Source organism: Microtus pennsylvanicus, chromosome 7, assembly GCF_037038515.1.
Source record: "Microtus pennsylvanicus isolate mMicPen1 chromosome 7, mMicPen1.hap1, whole genome shotgun sequence".
NCBI classification, from domain to species: Eukaryota; Metazoa; Chordata; class Mammalia; order Rodentia; family Cricetidae; genus Microtus; species Microtus pennsylvanicus.
The window spans coordinates 3,661,539-3,683,912 of record NC_134585.1 but is presented as its reverse complement, the minus strand read 5'-3'; the positions used below and the strand labels follow the sequence as shown (position 1 = coordinate 3,683,912).

At 54.3% G+C, this 22,374-nt stretch overlaps 1 protein-coding gene across 1 annotated transcript; it reads left to right on the top strand.

The window, feature by feature from the left end:
• Positions 1-380: 380 nt before the first annotated feature.
• On the top strand, positions 381-22,095 carry Ip6k3 (inositol hexakisphosphate kinase 3). Its single transcript, XM_075979649.1, is given in 7 exon segments — positions 381-532; positions 9,537-9,879; positions 15,658-15,856; positions 16,835-17,010; positions 18,169-18,344; positions 20,556-20,937; positions 20,940-22,095. Coding segments are annotated over 6 exon segments (1,167 nt in total). The 5' UTR covers positions 381-532; positions 9,537-9,680; the 3' UTR covers positions 20,975-22,095.
• The last annotated feature ends 279 nt before the right edge of the window (positions 22,096-22,374 follow it).

Genomic DNA, 22,374 nt, shown 5'->3' with positions numbered 1-22,374 from the left:
AAGTTTCACTCTACCCACCAGAGGCGTGTCATGTCACGTGTGTGTCCTCACACATGCACGCATATGTGTATATATACATATGCATATATATGCATTTATATTAAAATGTTTTTAATAAGTAATCAGGGACCCAGTAGTGATTAGTGCCTTGTGCTTAGAGCCAGTCACTCTTCAAGGTAGCTGAGCTAAATTCTCTCCCTACTTCCTCCTCCCAACCTCCCTCCTCTTCTTTCCCCCTCTTCCTAATCTGCCTCCCCCACACCAGCCTTTTTTCCTCCCTCCCAGACCCCTGGCCCTGCTCCAGAGCTGCGGACACCCAGCTGACAGCTGGGCATACCAGCCCCAGGGGATCAGGTGGCCTCCCCTACCCAGGCCACTGGCAGCCTAGTTCTCTTGGGCAGAAAGCTCCACCCGGACTCCAGTGCAGAGCACTGAGCTGGGTCAGGCCTTTGTCCCACGCTTGTAGACAGAGGAGGGCACCGAGAAGCGAGTGTCCCTACTGAGTACCCAATACCCCCGGAAGGAGGCTCTGGTGAGTGCGGCCTTGAAGGGCCGGGAAGTACCAGCTTGCTGAGCCCTTGGTGGTGGACAGGAAGGTGCCAAGGCCACAGGCCTGTTCCTGTTATAGGGTAGCCTCCCTACAGGCTGGCTGGGATCACCAGGGGATATAGGCCTGTTGGAAGTGCTGGTGGCTTGAATTGCGCTTGGGTGTGTGCATGTGCATGCGTGCATGCGTGCGTGCGTGCGTGCGTGCGTGTGTGTGTGTGTGTGTGTGTGTGTGTGTGTGTGCATGTGTGTGTGTCTGTGCTGGGGTGGTAGAGGCTGGGACAAGCAATGATTGGACAGGAGATGATCTTCCCATCTCCCTAGCATGATCCTCTCTCCCTATTTTGGGGTGCACTACTATGCTCCCCCTGGCCCACAAATGGGCAAGGCAGGTCTGCAGTGGTGGCCGTGGGTTACAGGTGAAGGGCTGGAGCTAGCCACTTTCCTCTACACCAGGTTAAACCTTCCTAGAGGCACACATCCAGGAAAGTCCCTCTTTTGAGACAGGGATCAGCATGTCCTGTCCCATCTGCCCCACCTTATTTCCTGGGTGAGGCCGTGGGGTTGGGTGACATCAGTGCCTGGGGGCAGGGACACCCAGCAGAAGGGTAGGTAGTGGTGGTGTCACCGCTGAGAGATGTTCGTGGGAGCCACATCACTGCCAAGGCTGGAGATGTCTGCTACTGTAGACGAGGGTGGAATCTTGGGGACCCCCATCTCCATAGTTCCTGCAGGCTCTTTAGGGACCCCAAGACCTGAACCTGAGCCAGCCCTATGATCTCAGGATCATACATGGAGTTATGGGAGGGGGTATCCAGTCCCACCCCCTTTGAAGTAGGGTCTCCTGTCACCTAGGCTGGCTTTGAACTTAGCATGTAGACAAGTCTAGCCCTGAATTCCAGATGCTCCTCTGCATCCCAAGCTAGGGGACCACAGGTGTGTGCACGCGCTGTCATGCCTAGCTTAGCTATGTTTTTTTAAGCTACCAGTTTTGTAATTTTTCCTCACGAAAGATCCTACGGGAAAACGCAGAGGAATCTGCCAGCCACTCTCGCGCAGCCCGCGCCTGGCTCTGCACGCTTGTTCGGAGTCTTGCCACACTTACCTCACAAACAGCAATTAACACTAAAGGGATCTGAAGTCACTCATGGGCAGCACAGGCCTCTTCCCTACCTAACACACCTCACTAGGCCCTGACGGAGCCCAGTATCATGGTCCCGCCAACGTCAAGCGCTGATCATGCCTGTAAATTCCTCTTCATCTGCAGAGGCTCTGCACCCTCTGATTCTCTCTCTCTCTCTCACACACACACACACACCTGAAGGTACTGTTGGCCATGGGACAGAAAGGACATGGCTGGGGCAGACCATTCTTGGTACAGATGGGGGGGGTCTGAGGTAGGAGTCCCTCCTATGGGGGTTTCTTGCACTCAGACCCCACCGAACTCTATCAGGAACCTGAGAAAAACCCTTCTCTGCTCCTTGTATCCTCTGTCCTCTTCTTGGCTGCATTCTGAGGCCAGCAGTAGCCCCTCCTGCTTTGAGCAGGGCACTTAAATAAATCCTTCCCAGGCAGAAAAGCCCTTATGGCTGCTGTCTTGTTCGCTAGCTGCCGCTGGGAACAGCAATAAACTTTATGAACATTGGTTGTTAAGGAAAGGAACCTGCAGGCTGGTGGAGGAGGAGGCGTGAGGATTGGGACGGCATTAGGTGTTGTGTCCGCCTGCATTGTGCATAGCCATTTCTCAGCCTCTGTTGGCCCCTGGCCCTAGAGAAGTAGCAGTGGAGGCCATAAGAGGAGACAGAACCCAGTCTAGATGACGTCGGAGCTTTTTAAAGACATTCCCAGTGGGGCAGGGGAACTTCAGCTGTAACCGATGAACTTGGGGACAGGTCCAGACAAACTCAGGATGTCCCAAGTTTATGCCTGCTGGTTGTTGGATGTAGAGAGGGTGCTGGTTTTAGTTTTCAGACAGCATTAATCCCTCTCTGGGCATTCCTGGCATCGGCATAGAAGCTGCTGCCCTCTGCTGGGGACTTGCAAGGTGTGCTCGCAGGTCTCCCTAAGAGTCCCTCCAGAGAGGGACAGAGCAGGTAGGAACACAACTACACCGCACATGCAGCACACGCATGCAAAGACACACACACATGCTCTGCCTGATTCTTGTGCTCTGACCTTTACAGCTGTTGCTGGAGACTGGGAAATGTGCTTGTCTGGTATTCACAAAGCCCAGGGTCCAGTCCCCAGCATGGCATAAATCGGGCATGGTAGCACCCCCTGCAATCCCATCACTCTGAAACTCCACTGCCCATTACCACCCAACGGGTTTCAAATGGGTTTCGGGTCCTCTCATCTCTAATGGATTGAGAAGATGCTGCCTCCGGCATCAAAAGGGCATTGAACGATACTTGTCTCAAAAGCATGAGCATGAAGTGAAAGCAGGAAGACCATGAATTAGCCAGCCTGGACCAGAGACCCTGCCTCAAAGACAGAACCAAACCCAAATACCAGCAGAACAGGATCTGTTGCTGTCTCCACCACACAATGTCATACTAGCTGCAGGCAAACCCTATCTCCAGCACACAGACCTCTTGCGCCAGCCCAGAACAGATCCTGTTATGTGGAGAAAGGTCTGGGGAAGGGGCTGGGGGCTGGAGACATGCCCTGGGTTTTAGCTAACAGTGTCCATGGTTAGTGCTGGGGCAGCAAAGCCTGTGGGAGGGGACTGGTGAGGGAGAGAGTGCCCCAGCCTTGCCTGTCTCCTGCCATCTCAGAAGCCAGCTCAGAACATTGCAGGAGCTGCTGAGAACGTTTGTCAGAGGCTGAAGGGCTTCCGAACCAATAATCACGGTATTAAAATTGTATTCGGCTCTCAAGCTGAAGGAATGTTGGGAGATTTTAAACGTTAAGAGGAAAAGAGGGGGAAATCCCCTTTCAGAGAATGAAATTGGTGTGGAAATAAGTTTCTGGGGCTGAAGGATGGGGCGCGTGGCCCCAAGAGCCCGGAAATCCTGCCTTCCTGGGAAACAGTTCTTTGCAGACATGTTTCAGTCACGACCTGGAAGCTGACGTGTGCAGCTCCCCAGAGCGCTCTCTGAATTGATCCCACCCAGTCAGGGAGCCAGGAAGGGGATGATGCACAGGCCTAGGGCCCCTGAGTTGTTTCAGAATGGACTTGCAAACGCCATTAATTCCCCTTCTGGAAACATAAGCCTCGGCCTTCCTGGCCTGGATGGGCCCAGATAATGCACGGCCCTCAGCCACGTGGGGAGCTCTGAAACTCTCCTGCCCATTACCACCTAAGCGGTTTCAAATGGGTTTCGGGACCTCTCATCTCTAATAGATTAAAAAGATGTTCCCTCAGGCATCACAAGGGCATTGAATGGTACTTGTTCCGAAACGCCTGCTCAGAGAGGCCTGTGAAATGTATGTTAGAGCTTTGGAGACAGAGGGCAGACCATAGACCACTTGGCTTTTGAATTGTGTGGCCTGCTGGGCCCAACTGCAGTCTCTTTCTTAATAATGTCCTTCACAGAGGGCCCTTCCCCCACACCTGAGGTTTTACTTTTTAGGATGTGGTCTCTATGCAGGCTTCAGTACCTCCATAATCTGAGTGGGACTGTCCCCTTCCCAGGTTGAACTAAGGCCCAGCAAGCGTGTGTGTATGTGTGTGATTTGTGCACTTGTGTGTGTATGGATGTGTGTGTGCACACATGGAGGCCAGGGGGTGATATCAGGTATCTTAATCACCTCTGTACTTTATTTTTCATTTTTTAAAATTGTGAGTACGAAGGTTTTGCCTGCTACATGTGTGTGCCTGGCACCAGCAGAGTTTAGTTAGGTCATCAGATCCCAGAAGTAGAGTTATAGATGGCTGTTGCCACCATGTAGGTGCTGGGAACCTGGGTCCTCTACAAGAGCAGCAAGTGCTCCTAACCACTAAGCCATCCCTAGAGTTCCTATTTCTTCATTTTGAGACAAGCTCTGCCTATAGCACTGGCTGTCCTGGAACTCACTCTGTAGACCAGGCTGGCCTTGAACGCCCAGAGATCCACCTCCTGAGTGCTGGGACTAAAGGCCACCATGCCTGGAAGCCGCCTTATTTTTTGAAACGGGCTCTCGCACTAAGCCTGCATCTCTCCAGTTTGACTAGTCTGGCTGGCCAGAACATCCCAGGGACCCTCCTGCCTCTGCTTCCCTGGGGCTGGGATTACAGGTCATTGCCCCCCAGCAGACAAGGCCGGACTCCCCCTCTTCAGCCCCTTCCATTGACCATTCAGGCAGCCATAAGCCCGGCCTAGCATCCCTCTCCTCCAGGCACCCACTCCTGCCCTCTCCTGCCCACTCCTGCCCTCTCCTGCCCTTCCCTGCCCTCCCCTGTCCTCCCCTCCAGTCGCCCACTCCTGCCCTCTCCTGCCCACTCCTGCCCACGCCTGCCCTGTCTCTTCCTCCTTTCACAAGCACCCCCTCAGCAGGTCCTCGTCAAGCTCCTCAAGGCTAAGCCAAACCTCTCCTCTGCTCCTGGTCACTTCTTGGACACCCCAACTTATGCCTCTCTCAGCCCAATGCAGAAGCTCCCTTAGCCCTTCCATAAGGACTCCCGTTAACTATACAAATAAATAGGATTCGTTGTGCTATTCAAGGTATGCATGTGGCGGCCCTGATCCATGCCACCCTTGTGGCCCCGACCACCATGCACTTTCAGGTCGACCTCCTTTCCATGTGAGAGAACAGTGTCTATTTGTGGTGCTGGAACTAGAACCCAGGTCCTCGTGCGTTATACTCCCCACCTCCAGCCGAAAGCATTCATTTTTCATCATAATTCTCCCCTACCAGTAACCACGTAGCACTCATTAGACCGCTAGTATCTGTTGATTGAGAAAACAAATGAAGGCAAAAACCTCTAGGAATCCGATAAACGCCTTTAAATGAATTTGTTCACTGGTAATTATAGTGTTTATGCATGCTTGGGAAATGCCAGGCTCCCTGAGACCTACGCATGCTGGGGTGGCGTGGTGGGGAGGGCCTTGGGGAGTCCTGGGGTCCTCACTGCCGATGGAGCTCTGCTGTCACCACCCTCAGAACAGGGAGTGTCCCCAACCCAGCAGAGGCAGGCTGGCTGCCGTCCAGCCTCATAGGGCTGCAGGGAAGGGCTTGTCCTCATGTGGCCAGCCATGGCCTTACTCACTACCGGCCTCGCAGCCACACCCTAGAGGCTCAAGTTAGCCCTGAGGCTGCTGGAGTGGGGCCCAGTGCTGCTTCCTCCAGGACATGACCCGGCCAGAGGGACAGCGGCAGGGCCACCTGTCCACCTCTGGGGCAAGGGGCAGCTCATAGCTGCGCCTCTTCTCGCTGGGGGTGTCTCCACAACTCCTATCTGCTCTTGTATCCTTGCCTTTCTGGCCTTCCGAAGGGCTCAGGAGAAGAAAAAGGCGAGGAATGGGGACTGTGGGGCTTCAGAAAGAGGTGTGGACTAGAGAAACCGTCTCTTTCCAGACAGCTAAGGGTCTCCTGAAGGTGTGTCAGAAGGGGGGTGTCCCCTCAGGCAGCCTTCTTGACTTCTTTCCAGCTAACTCAGTCATCTGGGGAGTCACTCGTGCTGATGCCCACGTGGAGACTCCACAGAGTCTTGCAGGCTCCGTCCTCTGAACCTCGTGACAAGGCCATGGCAGTGGGCAGTAAAACACACTCGTGTCTATTACCAGCTCATCCTCAGCCTCAGTGAGCATGTGTGTGTGTGTGTGTGTGTGTGTGCGTGTGCGTGTGTGTGTGTGTGTGTGTGTGTGTGTGCGTGTGTGTGTGCATGCACCCGTGTGCTGGCTGTGTCATGACGGATCACAGGAAGAAGAGGCCTGTGGGCCTAGATGTAAGGCCCAGGCAGTTACAGCTAGTTATCAGGGACTTCAGGAGAGACGTGGGAGAATGAGGCCACCTCCACTGCAGACCCACAGGGCTGCAGGCCACATACAAAAGGAAAAACTTCAGACTCCTTGGGAATACAAGGACCCGCCTCCGAGGGGCAGAGCCCACTCTGCAGCTGACCCCTGCTCTTCTGCCATTCTCCCCAGCTGACTCAGAACTGTAGACTGCACGACCCAGGAACAGAGCAACCTTGAGAAGTTTCTTGACCTAAAATCTAAGGCCTGCAACAGCAAGTCCCTCACTTTACCTGGCCGTCAAGTGCAGTGTTCTCAAAGACAGGCTGGCTTTGAGGAGACTATCACTGCCTTAAACCCCAGACGCAGGGCTAAGGCTCTGCCCCGGAGTGCAGGGACCTTCCTACTCCCAGAGAAGGTGTAGCCAGGCCTGAGTGTCTCAACTCTGGGAGGACAGGAAGGAGGGACAGGCTGAAGCAGGGAAGTCTCTAGTGACAGAGACACCCCCTACAGAGGAGGAGTGGTTCAACCACCCCACCAGGACAGGCACATTCGCCCACTGAGGCGCAAGGACCGTCTAGGTTTGGGGGACAGTCAAGCTTGTCCCAGAAACACCTGTCTTACAGGTGGCTCTGGCCAAGTCCCAGCCTCTTTGCGCCTCAGTTTCCTGACTTTTAAAGCAGAAAAGAGCATCTGATGCTAACAGTTCTGGCCTCAAGCAAGCTGGGAGCTGGTGAGCACAGGCTGGGCTCCCAGGCCTTGGTTCAAATCCCTGCTTTTCTCACACCAGCTGGTACACACGGGAAAGCCTCTTGACCTCTCTGTGCCTCAGTTTCCTCAGCTGGAAAGTGGGCTGGTAGCACCAATTACCTCATAGAGTGGTTGTGAGGTTTAAACAATCCAATTAAAATACCCCAAATGTTACGTGACACACAGCAAGGGCTATATGTGTGGCAGAGTGAGGAAGGACACGGAACTAGGCAGCGTGTGTTGGCAGGCTTGAACTGGCATCTGAGAGCCACGCTTGGCCCCAGGGAGACGAGTGTGAGACAGACGCTCAGTCTCCTTCCGGGAGGGGCTATAAATGAACTCAGCTGTACCTATAGTTACTCCAGGTGCCACTGCCTGGGGACAGGTGAGTCACCACAGGCTGACATGCAAGTTAGGGGAACTGTATTACCTTAGCCCGTGTGGTTTGTGGCCTTCCCTCATCTGTCCACATACATCCCCAGGTTCTCTAGGGTCCTAAAAGGCTCCCCTGACACACACCAGAGGTCTCTCTCTATCTGGAGTTCCTGGACCAGTCCCTTGCTTTAGGCCTTTGCCGAATGCCTCACCTGCCACCCCAACATCCTAAGCAAATGTACAGGTGCCAGGCAGGGCCTACGTCCCTTCCCCCTCCAACAGGAATCCACTGTGTCCTGGAGGACATGGGCAGGGAAGGGGAGCCTGTGCGGGGACTGTGTCCTGGAGTACACAGGCAGGGAAGGGGAGCCTGTGTGGGGACTGTGTGCTGGAGGACACGGGCAGGGAAGGGGAGCCTGTGTGGGGACTGTGTCCTGGAGGACACAGGCAGGGAAGGGGAGCCTGTGCGGGGACTGTGTCCTGGAGGACACAGGCAGGGAAGGGGAGCCTGTGCGGGGACTGTGTGCTGGAGGACACAGGCAGGGAAGGGGAGCCTGTGCGGGGACTGTGTGCTGGAGTACACGGGCAGGGAAGGGGAGCCTGTGCGGGGACTGTGTCCTGGAGTACACAGGCAGGGAAGGGGAGCCTGTGTGGGGACTGTGTCCTGGAGGACACGGGCAGGGAAGGGGAGCCTGTGCGGGGACTGTGTGCTGGAGGACACGGGCAGGGAAGGGGAGCCTGTGCGGGGACTGTGTGCTGGAGGACACGGGCAGGGAAGGGGAGCCTGTGCGGGGACTGTGTCCTGGAGTACACGGGCAGGGAAGGGGAGCCTGTGTGGGGACTGTGTGCTGGAGTACACGGGCAGGGAAGGGGAGCCTGTGCGGGGACTGTGTGCTGGAGGACACGGGCAGGGAAGGGGAGCCTGTGCGGGGACTGTGTGCTGGAGGACACAGGCAGGGAAGGGGAGCCTGTGTGGGGACTGTGTGCTGGAGTACACGGGCAGGGAAGGGGAGCCTGTGCGGGGACTGTGTGCTGGAGGACACGGGCAGGGAAGGGGAGCCTGTGCGGGGACGGGGATAGCCGACTTGGACTTTCCATCCTGTGGCATGCTGGCAGTCCGGGCGCTTGGCGAGCCTCTCTAAGCTTAGGTCCTGAACAAAGTGCTAGGCAGAGCCGTGTGCAGAGCCAGCCAGCCATGCCCGGGGCCTGGAGTGAAGGTCAATTAGAGGGTTAATGATGCCCAGTACTGCCCAGTCGCATGGTAGCCAGGAGTCCAGCAAAGGAAGAAAGGTATTAATAACTTGTGGAGAGGGCCCTGCTGTGGAAATGTCCTCTCAGAGGGGACAAACACTCCACAGAAGAGCCACCCCTCACTGTCTCCTTGGCACTCTTCCGAGACAAAGTCAGAATAACTTTAGAAACTGGTTTTCCAGAGTTCCAGGTGAGGAAAGTCCAACTTAGGGAGCACAAAGAAGATGGTGGCGCTGGGCTCAGGGACCTGCCTGTGTCCCTGACACTACCTCCTGTCCTGCCGCACAGAGAAACTGAGGCCCAGAGGGCTTGGTAACCTGCCCAAGGTCACACAGCAGTCAGCTGTGTGTGTCAATCATAAAGAGAACACAAATCGCTGGAGCATAGCGCCGCTCTAGAGAAATAAAGCAATCCTGTTGGGGTGGATACCCCCAGCTCTGCTTCTCCCCGCCTGCGCAGAGATGGATGCTTCAAGTCAGGACTAGACCCTGAGCCTGGAAACTCGTATTTGTGTGGGTTGTCTGATAGTTTTAATATTTAAATTCAAAGGGCACAAGGTGGTTAAAGTCTCCCTCTCAGTCTCAATCTGTGGAATCAGACCACAGTTTCTCGTGACAGATTATTTCAGGAGCAATACACGCCTATGCGCCATCTTATTTTAGGGCTCATGGGTGACACACCCATCACACCCCCTTCTCCATATAATTTCTGTTTCCTTTTTTTTTTTTTTTTTGCCAGAGAAGTGGCCTGTCAGGAATCACCTCTACTGGGACAGCAGTAAAGGCCGCGAGACAGAAAGCCTGGGACCACGGACAGCCCACCTGGTGGTGGCAGCAGCTTCTGTCTCTTGCCTCTGTGGGCAGACTTGGCGGTGCTGGTGCCATGGTGGTGCTGCACAGCACCAACACGGGGAGCGATGGGGTATGTGTGCCGTTGGAGCCCTTCCTGCACCAGGTTGGTGGCCACCTGAGCATGCTGCAGTACGATGCACACACAGTCTGCAAGCCCCTTAACTCCCAAGAGCAGAAGTTCTACGAGTCCCTGCCCCTGGCCATGAGGTGTTTCACCCCACAGTACAAAGGTGAGTGGTGGGGTCCAGGCTCTGCGGCACTCATAGCTGCTGTCAGTGGGCACGGGGTGTAAGGGCTGTATGAGAACAGTCCTCTTTTCGGCTGCCAGGGTCCCTGTGCTAGCACGTCTCAGAATTCCTCCAAGGTCGTGAGTGTTAATGACTTTGGGGATAGGTCAAGTCACTCCACATCCAAGCATTGGGAATGGTATGGAGGGATGCCCAGTCCTAGTGGGTCCTTATGGCATATTCTACTCTGCTCTTTGGGAGCGTGACGTGTTTGACTGTGGCTAAACATAAGACCAAGTATGGCCTCCTTGGCCTCCCTCTGGACACCCAGGCTAGACCGGACATGGGGAGTCTGGTACATGACTTGGTTAGAGTCCAGCATGCCCACTCCACACAGGCCAGGCTGCCTTCCAGTGTGTGCAGCTGGGGGAACTGCAGCATGGCAGTGCGTGTCCTGCAGCCAAGCACAAGGTGTTTGTGGGAAGGGCTGTGCCTGTTGGCTTCCTTGTCTGATACCCCTGCCCAGATCCAATGGTAGGGGTTTGGTCCCCCACTCGGGGGTTGGTAAATGAGGTCCTGCAGAGTTGACGGCTAGATGACCCCAAACAAACACACCAGGACAAGACCCTCTAAAGAGTCTTAGTTTTTTCATGGTACCTGCAAGGATGACAGTGATGACAAATAAGGCCATCAGAAACCCGCTGTGGGGACCAGTGACCAGTGACATGCCTCAACCTGCCAAAAAGTGCTTGCCTAATACGCATGCAGACCTGGTCTCCATCCCCAGCAGTGCACCAACTGGAACGTGGTGGCACATCGCTGTGGTAGTCTTTCTCAGGAGGTGGAGGCAGGAGAACCAGAAGTTCAAGGTTACCCTTGGCTATGCAACAAGTTCAAGGCTCAGAAAAGAAAGAAACCCATTGCATTCAGATGTTCGGAACAAATGGGAAGGCCGGATGCGTCTGCAGTAGTCTTTCCAAGCATGGGCTTCATCAGGGCTCCTGGGTTCCATTCCAGACCTGCCAAGCAGGACCCAGTCAGGAGTCAGGACTGGGCATCATAGCCATCATGGACCTGAATGGGAAAGTCCGCTAGGCACGACCAGACCACAGGCCTGGCTGTGACTTCTGAACCTTGTTTCACACTGGGTCTCTGGAGACAGAAGAGGACATTGGGCTGCCTCGGGAGCCCCCTGTCTTGACTGCCCTGGCCTTTCCCACAGTTTTCCAAGGCCACTGCTTATTTTGTCAGAGAATCCACTGGAATTAATGTCTGTCCCTCTGTAACTGAACTCAACATAGCAAAGGGTAGCAGGTCCTGGTGTGAGGTAGACTCCTGCCGGGAGCATTTCACTCTTGCTCTGCACAGCTCTGGCGTTGAGAAGGACTGTGGGAGCTGCCACAGGCAAAGGGAGTCGGTTCAGGTCCTCAGGGGCCCCTACCTTGCTATGACTCTGGGGGATGACAGGGTGATCCCAGGTCCTAGACACCCATTCCATACCTCTGCTTCCTCGGGACACCTCCTGAGGGCTCTTCTATTTAGGGTACTAACTCTAGTTCCAAGACGCTCCCTGGTTAGAAAAAGGTTACAACCCCAAATAATCATTGTAAGTTAAAAAGACCATAAATGAAAATGCATTTAATAGACAGAATCTATCTCACACCCTAGCTTAGCTTGTGGTACACCCCGGAACTGACTGGGAGTGACAGTCTCTGCCCGGCGTCCTGAGGGACCTGTGTTGTGTAGCACTAGTCCAGGAAAAGATCAAAACCGCACATTCAAAGGCTGTTTTCTCCTGGATACATTTCACTCGTGCCCCTGCGAAGCTGGGAACTTGGAGGTCAGACTACCCCGCACTAAGGGCTGCCCACGCCTCGAGCCAAAGGGTATAGCTAATGACAATCCACGCCGCAAGATCTAGGTCAGCCTTGCCTTTGGGGTGCTTCTAAACACAGTGGGGGTGAGCCGGAGCAGAGGACCTCCTGACTCCCAGGATAATGGATGACTACCAGCCGGCCTAAGAGAGGGCTGGGGTGGCACCCCAATGCCAGACTTTGATGAAGAAATACTGACTCACTCTCTGGCAATGTGAGGAACCCAGGAGGGTACTCGGTTCACTCTTGGGTATCTGCAGTAGAGCTGGGACCAGGCATGGAGGTGGCTGGTTTTAACCAATAAGAGCAGTGGAGGCAGTCAGTCCATCATGAGTACCCTGGGCCATTGCAAGAGGTTTCCACACCCCGGCTTACACAAACCTCACAACTCTCAGAAGCAGACACCGATGGGGAGAGATGGCTTGCCTGCAGCCGTGAGAGGCTGGGCCGGGATTTGAAGCCCTGATGTCTAGATCTCGAGGGTGGGTTTTTGGCTCCATCACCCTCCACTCAGCCACCTGGAGTGTCCCCAGGAGGGAGGAGACAGTCTGTCTCAGAATATCCTATCAGTAGGACAGATAACCTTCTGTTCCCACTTAGGAATAGCTTCCTCAGAGAAGAGGGGCCATTTCTGAAGTGGCTGCAACACGCCATGGAGCCCACCCTATGCCTTCCCCACCATGGCACCAGGGAGAATTTTGGCTAGGGTGCCATTCTAAAAGGAAGTGTCATGTGTCAGTGGTTCGCCGTAGACCTTAGCTAGGCTCGCAGCATTGCCATCTTGGGGCTGTGTCCCTCGCCGCTCAGTCAGCTTTGTGGGCCTTGGGTGAGTGAGGACAGGCACTCAGGCTCAGTCGGCGGAGGGCTTGGCCAGATTCATATTACAGATGGTGGCGGTGAATGTTCTCATAAGCTTAAAAATAAACACATGATACGCTATCTGCCAAGGTTCAGGAAGCTGCTTGGTCAAACCGAAATCGCTGAGATGCTCTGGGCATGCCAATCATGGCAGCAAGCACTCTGTCCTCCCAGCTGGCAGACCCTCAGGCTGAGGTGCATAGGAAGAGCTGGGGCAGGCCCTGAGGCTCTGGTAGGGCCTCAGAAGCAGATCTCAGGACCCCAGAGTCTAAGCCCTAACTGTAGAGCACACAACCCAAGCCCCCAGAGATGCTGGGTTCCCCTGGGTCAGGGGCAGGCAACCCAGCACAGTTCACAAGGGAGATCTCAGGGGGTCAGCTCCAGGGAAGTGCTGTGCTGGATGAGAGAGGAGAGTTGGGGGGGCAGGGCTAGGAGACAGCAAATCGTGAGTTCATCAGCGGCTAAGACTGAGCGGCAGGAACGCTGTGCCCGTCGTGAGGCCCTGACAATATGAGAAATGGAAATGACTTTTGCATTTTATTAGTTGGGGGTTCTTTGCACCTCCACTCTCTGGCATTTATGCAGGCACTCAGAACCGATGAGATCAGACAGGAATGAAGCCTGGAGCAGTCAGGGGAAGGTCACATTTCTTGTCTCTCTAGGGAGGCCTCTTGGGCACAAGCCGTGGAGAACTGTGTTTTCTGGCAGGCATGTCACCATAGGCCCTCAAGTAGAAAATGCCAGGGGATGCCAGATGGGAGCATGAACTTTAAGGGACCCCAAAGGACACTGCTTTTGGCTAGTGGGGCTCCCTGGACCCACTACGCGGCTAGAAGGGCACAAGCTCCCTCCAGGACAGGCACAGGGCCGTTAGCGCTTTAGTCAGAGAGGCTTCATGTTGAGATCTGGAAGGTTCTCCTCCCCGGAACAAACACAGCAACCTCCTGCCCAAGGACCCAGGACTGAAAATGCAAAACTCATGCCCTCTGTGATGATGGGGCTCCCCTGAAGGTTCCACAAAAGAGACTGGCCAGAGCAGTGTTTCTGGGAACACAGCAGGAGTGTCCCTTGTGCATGCGTAGGTGAACAAAGCCTGACTATCTCTGTCACTCCGTGGAGTCCTGGGCAATGTGTTCTAACACGCCCCTTCTTCTGCGCCCACCTGATCAGTGACTCCATCCCACGCTGGCTGTGTGACCTTGGCTAGGACTCCCTGAGCCCTGCTGCACCACCTTATGATGTGTTGTCATTTAGAAGTCACAAGTGAGATGAGGCAATGTCCCCAGCTGGCCACTCTCAGGCACAGGACAGATGAGTATGACAGGCACGATTCAGTATGAACACCGTCGTCAGATAAACGCAAACGCCAACAGCGTTATTACTGCGGCTGAGATGTCTAAAGGATATAGGGGCCTGGGAGGGGTGGAGGAGAAGCAGTATTTCTCAGGAGTCTAACAGAACTGAATGTCCCTCCTGGGCTGCAGAATTAGGCCACTAGGAATCTGAGATGACGGGACTGGCCCAGAGAGCCCACTGGGCTAGTGTAGAGGACTCTGGAGAGTCGCATGCTGAGCTGCAGAGTGACCCTGGGAACAAGGGTCCACAACAGCCCCCAAGGGTTGGGCATGGATGTAGGCAGGAAGATCAGCAGCACCCCCTTGCCTACTCAGCAAAATAGCCACTCCTACTGGGTAGGTGACCAAGGGGCCTGGGGAGAAAATAAATGTTGAACACAAAGAAACACGACCCCACCTCCTCTCCATCTCTGTCAGTAGGAAACAAACCGTGGTCGAGAGAGTTTTTACGAGGGACTAGTTGCAGAAATTCAGGCAAGCTTGAGGGCACCCTGAAAATATAGCCCCTCGGGCATGCGGGCAAGAGGGAGGAAGAGGAAATCCTATTGGAACACAGCAGTGCCTGACTCACCCACAGATACATGGAGCAGGGGCACAGATGGCTGAACAAGTACCTTCCTTCTCTTACCCTCCCACCCCTGCCAGGGCACCACTGGCCCGAGTAACTGGGAAAGAGAGTGCAGGAAGCCATCAGAGCACTGCCCATGATCGGCTCCTCAGCACCAAGGGGGTGAAGAAGCTGAGAAGTAGGTAAAGAGAGAAACAGCAGAGGACAGGATCAACCAGTGCCCTGTTCTCAAAGAACAGGAGGCTAAGTCTGTGGTGTGGTACCAGGGTAAGGCTGGATGCTAAGTCTGTGGTGTGGTACCCGGGCACAGCCAGGTACTGCTGGATGCCAAGCCCCACAGAGGGAGGCCAGGCCCTTCCACTGCGACACGGACTCTACTGCCTGTGACTGTGCAGTGCTAATGCCCAGCACAGATAGCTTTCTGTCCCACCAGTGTCTGAGGACAATACAGAGTATGTGGTAGATAAGCTTTGGGGAGGTTCTCGCCGGCACAGCCAGTGATTTTCCTGCTGTGATTGCTGGCCGCGGTGGCAAGAAATGGAAACCTCATGTTAGGGAGACCTCAAAGACTCTGGAGTTTTCTCTAAGAACCTCACGTACCCCAGTTCTCCATACGCTGGCTGATGTATACAGCCAAAGACGACAGCTGTGCACCAGGGGAAAAGGCAGAGGAGAAGACTGAGGGGAGAGTCCTGAGTCCAGCCGCTGCCTCAAGAAGGCTTCCTGGAAGAAGCTGGCTAGATGATGACAAACGAGAAGAGATGGCTGAGGGGGCAAAGAGGATGGGCAGGCTTCCCTTAATTGGTGCTCCCTGCAGGTGGGGAGCAGTGAGGTTCCTTCATGGAGGACCAGCTCTGATGGATTGGTCCTGGGGTGACTGGAAAGGAGTGCAGGCCGGAGTCCAGTTCTAGAACAATGTAGCCAAGTACAAGAAGGAGATAAAGGAGACAACCCTAGCTCACCCCCAGGCTACTTTCTGCAAGCTCCAGGGGCTGGAGGGTGGGATCAGGTGCACCCTGGTCTTGACTCTTGAGAGAGGAGCTAGGGAGAGAAGGACGTGGCCCAGGGCCACCAATCTTACAACACATGACTCTGTGTGCTCTTTCCTCTGCCCTGTGTCCTGTAGGTACCATCACGGTGCACCTCCGGAGAGACAGCAGAGGCCATCTCGGCCTGGTCGCCAACCCACTGAAGGAGAACTTGGAGCCTCTCCAGGTCTCCCCAGATTCCAGAGCCGTAGCCATCTGGCAGACACTTCAGCAGCCAGCCAGCAATGGGAGCAGCCCCCGTCCCCTGGCTCAGCTGGCACACTCACTTAAGGAAAGGTGAGGGCCACTGGGCAGGGGACAGTGGGTTGGTGTCAAGAAAATGAGAAACCGAAATGAAGGCTTGGTCTAGAACAGCCAGTGTTGCAAAGAAAGGGGGGGTCTCTTCCACCCTTTCTTGGGGGTTGGGTGGACACGTGTTCTAGCTCATGGACCAACACACAGGCAGGGCTTGTGTCCAGAGCTTGTTTAATTAAATACCTGCTTTGCTGAGACCGCACAGGTCTCTGAGGGGGGAGTATGCAGCCAGAAACCTTGGAATAGTTTATGGAGAGGAAGTATGCCTAATTTCTCTCGAAAGTCGGGTTTTTTAGCCAACTGTGGGGGAAGAGACAAGAAGAGTGAGTCCCAGGGGACAAAAGAGGCCCCCAGGGACCTAGGGACTCTGGAGCGATCTTGGGTGCCTCTGCTAATGTCAGTTAACCTTTCCCAGGGTCCCTGGGGGCTTTAGACATTTATGGAAACAAAGGGAGCAGAAACAGTGACAACAGCCTCTTCCCCAAGGAGCCGCAGATCTAATCAAGCTCTGGGCTCAGCATCACAGCTGGGGCTGAAAGGCAGAGGGGGCTCTCACTCTGCGTGTATGGACTATGTACGGTACTCTGAGGTCTCAAGAATGTAACCGCGCACCAGGGCATGAATCCAGCCCCCCAGCCTTGAGATTCCAGGTGACGCCATCATCCCTATTCTTCGTCCCCTGAGAGGACCTAAATGGCTCTAACTCTCTGCGGGTAGCACACTTGAGAAAAGCTCCCAAAAGTACCTGGTGTGATCTGGTGTCAGGTACCCACCCAGTTTGGGCAGGGATGTCTTCGGAACCCTGTGGCATCTCTGGTGGCTTGGTAAGAGAGTCCCATGCAGCAGTCTGGGTGGTCTTTGCCAGAGGCCATGCCAGAGAGGCCAAGCAGTGAGCCACAGGCATCCTTCCTGCCTCTGGCTCCTGCTGCCCCCGCTGTCTTCAGACGCTTCCCTCCACAGCACAGCCAAGGTGCTTCTGAGCTCTGACTGCCACCTCAGTACGCAGGCCTCCCCACAGGAGGAAAGTGCAGATGGAAGCCAGGTGGAAAGAAGGGGCTTTAACCCTTGGGGACTGCACTGTCACCAAGCCCACCTGACCCGCCTGTGTTCTGAGTACCCAGAGGACAAACGGCACCGTATCCTTACCACTCTTGCAACCGCATACAATACCTGGGACAGGCATGAGCAGAGGAGGACAGAGAGGCAGAAACAGATAGACAGACAGCAGACACACACACACAAACATACACAGGGACAAGGAGAGAAGTGGGGTGGGGAGGGAGGAACAGATGTGGGGTGATTTGAGGGTTTGAACCCACAAGCCCAAGGTCTAGAAGAAATCAGATCCCTTCAAAAGAAGACTCAGAGAGAGTGGGGACACCCAGCTAGTGGCTAAGCTGGGCCCTGGCATGTGTGTCTCTGGCACTTCAGCAGGAGAGATGGGGCAGGGTTACTGGGGAGGTGTGATGCTAGCTTGGTAGGGACAGGAAGACGTCTCTGTGTCCCGACCCCACTCCAACATCTATCCTGCCGCTTCTGTTTCTACCTGCAGCCCAAGAGCCATGGAGAGGCCTGAGGGGAGGCAGGCCTTTCCTACTCTCCCCCATGCGCACACACACATACACACACGCATACACACACAGTTTAGCCACACACACGCACACACAGACGCATGCACACACACAGTTCAGCCACATACACACATGTACACGCACACACGCACAGTTAGCCACACACACACGTGCGCATGCACACACACATACATAGTTTAGCCACGCACACGCACATACACATACACACAGTTTAGCCACACACAAGCGCGCACACACACTCCAGTGCTTGCTGCAAACAGCGGCTGCTCTTGCAGTATTTACTATGACACATCTGCCTCCCTAATCCCTAAGAAGCTTTTGAAGGATAATGACTCCGCTGAAATTAATATTCCTGCAACTTACCTCCGAGGCGAACATCAACCCCCTTGTCCCAGAAGGTGCCGGCCCGTTCAGCGGACCGGAGGTCTCAGACCTGTGATTTTCTGTCCTAAAATGTAAATTGGGCATGGCCTGCCAGGAATTGCATGCCTGCATTTAAATTTCAACTCCAGAGCAAAATGGGAAAAGGTTCTCATAAACTCCCCCTAAATAAATGGACTTATTAGAGCAGACTGCCAGTGAATATCTCACAGTCTTAATAGCCAGGCTCGTGGAAACAGGAGGAAGGGGCGAGCGGGAACCTCAGGTGCTCTGACTGATGACCCGGGCCTGCTGGGGCACTCCTTGACTTAGTGCATCCAGGGTTCTTGCTCCTGGAAAACGTGGTATCACAATACAAGCAGCCCTGCATCCTGGATCTAAAGATGGGGACCCGGCAGCATGGGGATGACGCGTCGGAGGAGAAGAAGGCCCGTCACATGAAGAAGTGTGCGCAGAGTACTTCAGCCTGCCTGGGCGTGCGCATCTGTGGCATGCAGGTAGGTCGATGCAGAGGGCTGACTGGCAGGGGTTGGAGGCTGGCATCCTGGTAGGCCTGGGTACACCACCACACCTCTGCTTCCCTGCGGAGCCCAGGCTCTAGGGCACTTTCCAAGCAAGGAAGCCTTTGAGGCTAAAATGCTGGGTGTCAGTGGTGTTTTGTTTTCAGATAGGATCTCAGCCCAGGTTGCTTCATACTCCTTAAGTAGCCAGGGCTGACCTTGAACCCCTGGTCCTCCTGCCTCCTCCTCTGCAGTGTTGAGATTACACAGGCGTTAAGTTATTTTTGTTTTGTTTTATGGTGCTGGGATGGAACCCAGAGGCTTGGCAGGGGAGACAAGCACTCTACCACTGCCTTGCATTCCCAGCCCACACGCTGGTTTTTTAAAGAGCACCATGGAAGATTGTCCAAAACTCAGCCTCACCATTTGGGGCAGCTAAAACTTTGTATGACGGTCCTGTGGCTCCTACCCATATTGGGAGGGGCTTTCAATGACAGCGTGGGGGCAGGGGCTGAGAAGAGCTGAGAAGATGCATCTGGTGGCTCACTGAACCCACATGTGCAATAGAGCCGAGTCCTGTCCCCTTTGGGTGAGGTGCAGAACTCGCTCTTTTGAATTCTCATTAGCTAGTCTCTCGTCTATGTTCAGCCTTTCTGCTTCTTTCTGCTGCGCGGTTAAGTTAACCAAGGAAGGTCAGAAGCCACCAAACCCAGGGGTGGCTTGTCCCCTTACTGCCTGGGTCCCACACCTCTGTACTTAAGAGGCTGCAGCAGGACTGCAGGGAGAGAGGCAGGAATCCACCCCGGACAGCCTGTCTATCCAGTACAAGACCAGGCTCTGCTTTGACGGCAAACGTTATCGCTTTCCTTAATTGAAGCTGCCACCCCTTGAAGCTGGAAGTTGAGTCCATAAATTCATTGCACAGATGTCCCTGGGAAGGCTGGGAATGCGGTCCTCGGAGGACAGAGGAGGATGATTTGTGAAGTAAATGGAGTCTCTCTGCGGACCTCCAACCTTCTGCAAGTGACCTGATTTATCTAGAGAGTGACGCCTGCCACGTGTTTACTAAGGCTGATTTAGCAGCCAATCTCCGGTTCCCCAAAAGCCTATTATAGCCTCCTGATTAAAAACAAACAAAAAACCACATTATGTAACATGAAGACAAGACAGGCCTCAGACAGGCACAGGCAGCCGCTGGCTGTTGAGGCTTTGTCTCGGTCTCTGCTGCCCCCTGAGCTGTCTGAGGACTCCTGTGGCCACCATGGGGTCCCCATCAGCTTATCTTTTCTATCTGCTCCCTTCTAATGGCCAAGACGTGGCAAGGGCAGGAAACTGAGACTGTGGAAAAGAACCGTTGTCTGCAGAGGCGGGCTGTGGACCTCTTTCTGCTTCCCAGCCCCCCCACCCCAGCAGAACTGGCTGCCTGCAGGCCCCACCCACACCTGGTCTAGCCCATTTCTTTACCTCTGAGCAATTCACCTGGATGGTTTGGAAGAGCCACTCCTGAATGCTTAAAATCTGTGAGAAAGGACCCAAACTTTGTTAGAGAGAACGTAATCAAACTGGCTCTCCAAGTCCGTTGGCCCGATTTCAGGCTCCTACTGAAACTTTCCAGCTTGGGTTTGCTAATATCTGAATTGAAGACTGCCGGAAGCCAAGATTTAAATCACGACTTGGAAGTTGACATCGGAAATTCACAGGAGAGGCGATCCAAACCTTGGAGCGGTGTGCTGAGGGTCACCTCTGCGGGTGAAGGATCTTTGGGCCTTGGGTTGAGAGACCAGACCTGCAAAGAGAATACTTTAAAATGCTGCACTGGAACATGCATAAGACCGTCTCTTATGCATCTCAACCACTCTTCCCCAAATCACCCGGAAATCACTTCACCTACTACGGGAACGTGTGGTGAAACCACCACTGGACCGTGGGCAATTCTGATTTGTTTTAGCACAGGTTGGCCTTGAACTCACTAAGTGGCTGAGGGTGACCTTGAACTCCTGATTCTCCTGCCTCCATCTTTTATATTGTGGTTTTATAGACTTGCACCACCATACCCAGTTTATACATTACTGGGGATTTAGTCCTGCTAGGCAAGCTCTCTACCAGCTGAGCCACATCCCCAGCCCCCAAGGCATGCTTTTATTATTATTATTAATATTTACAATCCTTCATAGTCTTTCTCTCTCTCTCTCTCTCTTCCAATGTAAGGTTTATCAAACTGCTAAGAAGAGTTTTCTCTGCAAAGACAAATACTACGGAAGGAAACTCTCGGAGGAGGGGTTCAGGCAAGCCCTTTCCCAGTTCCTCCATGATGGAACCCGCCTACGCACAGAGCTCCTGGAGCCCATCCTTCGCAGGCTGCAGGCTCTGCTCACGGTCATCCGGAGCCAGAGTTCCTACCGCTTCTACTCCAGCTCCCTCCTCATAATCTACGATGGACAGGAGACCACTCAAGGCAGCCCATCCGGTGCCCCTGCCAAAGTCGATGTCCGAATGATCGACTTTGCTCACGCGACGTACAAGGGTTCCTGGAATGAGCACACCACCCACGAGGGACCAGATCCTGGCTATATTTTTGGCCTTGAAAACCTCATCGGATTCTTCAGGATCTCCAAGAGGGAGAATGAAGGTTCTTGGAACTTCCTGGAATCTTCTGGGCTACAGATATTGCAAAGGGACCTAAGCTAGAGTAGCCTAGCTCCATCCCCTGTAGGTGTCTTTGTAATGACCATATCTACCTTCTGTGCATCTCTGTGCATGGCAAACAGCGTTGGCAGTTGCCACAGGAATCTGCTCCGCAGGCATCCGCCCCTCACCGGGCATCTTCTGCAGTGCAGCTCCTCTTGGAGCAGACGGTAGAAGTGCCACCATCATCATCAGGACGGGGTAGCCTGGGTCAGAGGCCAGCACTGCAGCGATGCAGGGTGCCTGCATTCCAGAATGCTTGCTTTTCCGTTGTCGTGCTGCAGTCCCCAACAGCCAGGAGGGAGAGAAAAAAAACCAAACAAATCTCCTGGAAGAAGTCTGGAGGAAAATTCTGCTTGTGGGGCTGGCCACGCCACAGGCAGGCACAGCTGATGCCTCCCACCTCCTACGAAGAGATGTAGGTGGGACAGGAGTAAGTGAACCCATTAGTCCATCCTGCCTGCCTTGGACTCAGGTTCTAAATGGACAAGAGCACTGGCCGGGGTGTGGCGGGGTAGCTCAGTAGGAGGCTGAAGCTTGCGTGCAGGAGCCCCTGGGCTCCAAACAAGAATAACAGTGATAACGAAAGGGTGAACAAGGATAGGCCCAGGCAGACCCTGATAACACCCGCATGTGAGGGGAGGAGCCCAGGCAGACTTCTGGGGGGCATGAGGGGAGGTGTCCCCACAGACTTCTGGGGGCATGGAATGAGCAAGTCTGCCACACTGTGATCACAGGATGAGCCTGACCTGGAAACGCAGCTTCCAGTGGAGGCGGAGTACACCAACAGAGGAGCCAATAGCCTGGATCCCCCATTTCTATTTATTTATTTTGGGTGTGGGTAGGGGGAACCCAGAGCGATGTTTACAAGAGCAGCGCAAGCGAGGAAACCAGAGCAAACAGGTCCAACGACGACGACGTCCTTCTTCTGCAGCATTGAAACTTACTACAATGCCCTGGAGCCCGCCGCAATGCTATGCTCCCCAATTAAGGAAATCAATTTGTTAATAAAATTGCTGAGGTCACCAGTGATTATTGGTTTGCCTAATACCCTTTCTGTTCATTCTGGTCAGCGCGCTGTCCGGTACTTCAATTTATGAGACGCTGGAGTGTGCAGCAGGCACAGTTTACCAGCTTCCCCGGTCCCTCAGGAAATGTGGTAGCCGTGGGACTAATGAAATATTCATATTAGGCGGGGAGGAGGAGGGCTGAAGTCGGAAGCCTGCTTGCCTAGATTCCGAGAGACCCTGAGTTCCGTCCCCAAGACTGCACTGCCTGGCAGGTGGTGCGTGCTTGTAATCCCAGGGGAGAGGAGGCAGGAGGATCAGGCGTCCAAGGTCAT